At 33.2% G+C, this 6,484-nt stretch overlaps 1 protein-coding gene across 1 annotated transcript; it reads left to right on the forward strand.

Annotated features, from left to right (window-relative positions):
* Window positions 1-593: 593 nt before the first annotated feature.
* LOC112084360 lies at window positions 594-3,931 on the forward strand. Its single transcript, XM_024153481.1, is given in 3 exon segments — window positions 594-683; window positions 3,802-3,885; window positions 3,887-3,931. Coding segments are annotated over 3 exon segments (219 nt in total).
* The last annotated feature ends 2,553 nt before the right edge of the window (window positions 3,932-6,484 follow it).

Consider the following 6,484-nt stretch of genomic DNA (forward strand, 5'->3'; position numbering starts at 1 on the left):
GAAAATTTGTCCCCAAATTTGCAATAATATCTGAATTCACAAATGGTACCAAGTGCTTCACATTGAAGACGTCGGTCATACGCATGTCCGTAGGAAGCTTCAAACGATATGCATTGTTTGTTAATATTCTAGAGAATTTACAAAGGACCAATCTTGCGAGCTATCAACTTCTTATAAGTACCAGAAGGAAACCTGTCTTTTGTCAAGACAGCCCAAACCTTATCGCCAACTTTGAGTTAAAGATCATGATGCTTTGCATCAACATCCATCTTGTACTTAGCTGTTGCCCTTCTAAATTCGACTGCACTTGTTCTTGAAGCTGAACAAACTCGTCAACAATATCATATGCTCGACCATGCAACCACATACAATCCAGAGCTACAGACAAATCAAGAGGGCTACACGGGATCATACCATAGACGACACAAAATGGACTGAACCTCGTACTGCGATTAACAGCGTGATTATGGGCAAACTATGCCTGACACAGAAAAGTATCCCATGATCGAATGTGATCACCAACCAAGCACCATAAAAGATCACCCAACGCTCTGTTTGTAACGTCCGTTTGACCATCCGTTTGAGGGTGATACATGAAGCTCATATCCAAACTAGTACGGAAGAGTTTCCACAAGGATCGCCAGAAGTGCCCGAGGAAATGCGAATCAGGATCAATAGAAAGGGTAAACCATGTAACTTGTAAATGTCGCGAAAGAACAAAGACACCACATGGGAAACATTTGTTGTTTTCTTACAAACCAAAAAATGCGCCATCTTCGAGAACCGATCCACGACCACAAAGATAGAATCATGACCAGGTTGTGTACGCGGCAAACCAACAACAAAGTCCATGCTAATGTCGGTCCAAAGTTGTGTCGGTATCGGCAAAGGAAGGTAAATGTCTGCATTAGTCACATGTCCCTTGCTTTTCTGACAAACGGTGCACTGAAGAACAAAACGCTCAACATCGCGACGTATGGTAGGCCAAAAATATGACGTAGTAACCAGCTATAATGTTTGATCACTGCCAATGTGTCCCTCCGTATGGAGTTTAGTGAAGATCTATAAGCAAAGTCTTCCTTTGGGAATACAAAGTCTGGTGCCACAAAACAAAAAACCATCCAACACGCAAAGAAGGGATCACCCGGGTAAAGCTCCAGAAGAATGGAAAAACTGATGGTCGAAACATGCAGGAAAGCCAACAAATTATTACGACAACTCAACGCATCAGCCACTTTGTTCAATGAACCCGCGTTATGTTTGATCACGAAAGTGAACTGCTGCAAATATGTGAACCAAGATGTGTGACGAGAGGATACCTTATCTTGTGAACCCATATGCTTCAATAAAGGATACCTTATCTTGTGAACCCATATGCTTCAATGCGTCATAGTCGGTAAACAACATCTTTTACTGAAATATGCTATCAGACGCCCTTGTTGACTCAAAAAGTGCCTATACCTGTCTTGGAAGGTAATGCAAAATTCGGTAAAGCCAGAACAGGAGCTGTTGTAAGCTTGAATTTGATGTCCTCAAAGGCTCAATTAGCTTCTGGTGTCCATGTAAAAGATGAAAACTACATACAATCGGTGAGAGGAGACATAATGCTGCTAAAGTGGGCAACAAAACAGCGATAAAAAGAAGCCAAACCATGAAAACTTCGAACCTCAGTGTAGATTTTCGAGCTGGCCAAGATCGAAATGCTGAAATCTTTGTCGGATCCACGTGCAAGCCGCTTTGAGACACCACATACCCCAAGAACAATACCTGTGAAGCAGCAAACTCACATTTTTTCGCAGCCCCAAACTATTTCTCATACCGCAGAACCAACAAAACATCTCGTAAATGAGAAACAACAACAACAACAACACACACCTTCCAATAAATGTAGATCAGAATGTCGTAACACACACATCTCGTAACGAAGAACTGTAGATCAGAATGTCGTCGAAGTAAACAACAACACACCTTCCAATAAATGGACGTAATGCCTGATTCATAATTCTCATGAACGTGTTAAGGGCATTAGATAATAGAAGGGCATCACCAGCCATTCAAAAAGACCTTCACGCATTTTGAACGCAGTCTTCCACTCATCATCAGGTCGAATACGGATTTGATGGTACCCGCTTTAAGATCCAACTTGGTAAAAATAGAAGCTATGTCAAACATAGGAGGGTTAGGAAAAAGCAGAGGTGGAGGAGAGAGGTCATTTTCTCGTTGGTGGTTATATGGTTCACCAGTGGCGGCGGCAGTTAGTATTAGAAATGGTTTAATTACCAGCACTCAAAAGAAAAATATATTTTTTAATAAATTCTTTTATAATATAAATATAATATTGTTTTTTATTTTCTTAATTATATAAGTATATGAGTATTTATCTGTTTAACTTTCTAATTTTTAACTCTCTAATTTTTTATTAATATTTCTAAAGTAAAATATAAGTTTTTGCATTTGTTTTTAGATTCTAAAAAAGTGTATGGAGCTGAGTACGTATTTTCAGTAATTCAAAACATAGAATTCTGTTTTTCATTCGGACCATAAAAATACTCTGTTTTCCTATCTAATTGCTGGTTAAAATAAAGTAGAGAGCTACATATTTATCTCTTTATTCATTCGACAAATACTTTGTTAATTGCAACTCGTATTTACAGACTTATCCAAAGTCAAACACAATCACAAAATCAGCCTATAACTACAGCCAATGGGGATGCAGATAAAAAATTACAAATTACACAAGCAGAACAATTGTAAATCATATAGATCAGATAGAACAAATACAGATCATATAAATTTTATAATTTAGAATATTTAGTTAAATAATATAACAATATAAAAACTATACAAAAAATACAAAATATCACAAATAAAAAAAAAGTATGTCTACATATACCAATTATTATTTTTTCAAAATAAGTATTAATGATTTTGTTTGTAAAAAAACCTGAAAATTGTTTTTTAAAAAAAATCTAACTACAACAATATAAGAACCACATGCATGTATTTAAGTATGTACCTAGAACAAATATATATATTTATAACAATTTTCATCAACAATTAAGAAAAAAAAAATATATAATAATTGTCATAAAAATAAAAAATAAACAAATGTATGAATTTATTATAATAATTTTTATGAATATCTATATTATAAAATAAGAATTATTTTTTTCTAAACAAGTATTAATGAATATATATATATATCTATAGTAAAAATCTTGAATCATTTTTTGTGTTTACAAAGAAAATAATTAAAAGATTTTTTAAAAACTAGTTGACATGCATATTAAATCATACATTCATACATTGTATTTTATGACTAATATCTATTTAAACTCTGCAACTGACAAAAAAAAATCAAATAAGAAATATACCTAGAAGAAAGTGACTTACTTACAATAAATTTGGAAATAAATAAAAAAGTAAATAGAGAAAAAAGATGCAGAACTGGGCAACTTGATGGGAAAATGGTGCAGTCCATATATGTTCTTTTTTGTCTACAGTAAATGATCTGCATACGGTTTAATATTAAAATAAAATTATTTTTAATTGACATTTTTATATCATGAATGCTAACATAAATATAGTTCACCATTTTTAACAAATGATCTGTCTTCTTCCCATATCCTATTCAAAGCTTTATTCGACAACGCGTTTTCAAATTCCGAGAAAACAAATTTAGTTGTAAATATTCAAAAATTCCTGACGAGCTACGAAATTTAGCAAAATAATAGCCATTGATTTTTGCTAAATTTTGAAGGGATCGAGATAGTGGGTTAAAATGTGGATCCCACATGTCAGAAAGTGAGCCGTTTACAGACCACGATGCCTCGTGGCTTGGACTCACGTAGTCTTACTGTTCTTGCGGGTCCCATAAACCTCACCTGTCCTTGTCTTCTTCCACACGTGTATGCTCGTGCGTGTATTGTGAAGCCCCATTATGACAAAGTTATACTTACCCAGCCTAACAAATAAAACCGGTTATTAACTGTTTCCGGTTCTGGTTTATTAACAAACGTTTTTGAAAAAAACTATGCAACAAATGCTTATTACTGTTTCGAATACTAGAATTTTTATGTGAAACCAATATTCGAGTTTTGAGTTTTATATCGGTTTTGTTTAGTATTAAGAAATTTAGTTTGGCTCTAGTTTGATTCAGCTTTGGACAAAAAAAACAAGTTTATAACAAAATGATAACTAATTAATTTTAATCAATATGCACACTTTTAGTATTTTTAAAATGTAGTTTCTATATATTTACTTAAATTGTTATTTTTAATTAATTTTTGATTAATGTCATTAGTTTGATTTGATTTTATAACACTTTAAGTTTGGTTGAGATTCAGAATAACAAGTAATTTCAGTAGAGAATATTTAATTTAATTCCTGTTATTTAATAATTTTGTTGAGCTATTAACCGAGAAGACAATAAATCTGGTGTAGAGAGTTTATAACTATTTTACAGTTTTAAGATTTTTTTTTGCCAAACATATTTTTTTATTAATTTTAAAGTTTTAAAAACTAATTTTTTATCATGAATTCTAAAAGTTTTGTGAGAAAAACTTTTAACAAAAAATTATCAATATTAATACATTTAATTTCTCTTTTTCCAGAATTATTCAAAAAACTTTATAAATTTATATATAAGTAATTGCTAACTAAATTTAATTGATAAAATCTTTTTTATGTTTTCTTTTGAATTCTATTTTTTATATTTTTTTAGTAATAATTAAATTTTTACAGAAAAAAAAATTTAAAGACAAACATTATAGTAAAAACTAATAATAATAATTCTTACTAAGATATCTAATATGGTCAATCTTTATGACATAGTTGGAATGCTTTCGTATCCTATGAGAATGCTATTCGGAATTCACTTGGTATCTCATATCCCCAAAAGTTTAAATGTCCATTCAGATAGTTTTGCAAAAAGAGTTTAAGCAAAAAGATTTTTTTTTTTCAAATCAATTATATTGAGCTGGTCGAAAATGATTCGCAGACCATTCTTCTGATTAGTCACATGTGATGTAATAGTTGGGTGGAGATAAAAAAAAAAACAAGCATATCCAATATTGTTTACCCAGGCAACAAAAAGCTCGGTGAAGACCTAAAAAAAAACTGAGGCTTATACCTCTGAAGTAAGAGTGACAATGTTTTTTTTTTTATCTTAAAGCATAGGGTAAGTTATACATCAGCCAAAACAATCGCTACTTAACCACAACCTTTTAATTTCTCAGATCTGCAACATCTCTTGAATATTTAGCACCATGAGTTATCATAACATAAGTAACCTCACGAGAAGAGAGAGTATACCCTATAAGGGTAGATACACATGCACCGAGAAGCACACAAAAGAAAAAAACAAGCAAAAATACACAAACCAAACCGACATCTCAAAAGCTCACAAACATCAGCCAGAAAAGAGGATCTAAGTGGAGAAAGGCAGAACATCAGCCAGAAAAGAGGATCTAAGCAGAGAAAGGCAGAGGATAATTTTAGAGAGATGTGGATCCTAAAATCCACACTCAAGAATTTAGAGTAATTCTGTGTTTGGAGAAAAGGTGGGCAAGAACCACGATGGAGTTACATGAAGTAATTGTGACAGGATTTGATGAACTGAATTTGTTCTGATAAAATCAAGTGTTTACAGGGTATTTAGAGAGCTTGTAGAGCGTACAAAATCTAAAATGAATAATATATATATTTTCTAAAGGTGTGGCCTCTTTTATGTAATCTCCATTTTTGTTGACCAACTCCATGACCTTCACAATGATACATTGTTCCCAACTCCGAGATCTCCGCGATCTTCATCAATCTCCTCTGACCGATTCCACAGTTCAGATATGTTGTGCGAATCCAGCTCGGATAACATTCATTGAAGGTGCAGGCTCTTATCGATGATATGAACCTGGAAGGCCCATATCCATTTCGGTGAAGTTATTGGTTTATTGTTTATGGACCGGATTTAGGTCAAATCCAACACAAACAAAAGAGAAGAGGAGAGAAAGTTATTCAAAACGGCTGCAACTTGTCTTAGAAATTGATATACTAAAAATTAACTAACTATTCTAAATGAATGCTTATTGCGGGGGAAACACGTGTATACACATAGATTGAACATAACACATGATGTGATCCTGAGAAACACCAAAGAAGAGGAGCTTGAACCAAAGCTAGCAGCTGAGCTTGTACTTGTGGATGAGCATGAAGACAAGAAGATATTGCTTGTTCCTACAAACCTATGACCAGAAACAAAGCCAAGAAGCTCAAAGGAATAATTGGAGGTTTAGTTGTCCAAATATATGAGTGTAGAGGTCTCTTGGGCCAGGTTAAAGAAGATGAATTACAAACCTCTCTGGTTTTGGTTCAGGCCCAAGAAGTTCAACAAATGGCTAAGTGCACCAGTTGTACTTTTTTTTCTTATCTTTGGTTTTATCCCAATGTTTTTTCCAAAGGAAGATTTTTAAGGAGGCAATGATAATCA

This window comes from Eutrema salsugineum, unplaced genomic scaffold (genome assembly GCF_000478725.1).
Source record: "Eutrema salsugineum unplaced genomic scaffold, Eutsalg1_0 scaffold_4, whole genome shotgun sequence".
NCBI classification, from domain to species: Eukaryota; Viridiplantae; Streptophyta; class Magnoliopsida; order Brassicales; family Brassicaceae; genus Eutrema; species Eutrema salsugineum.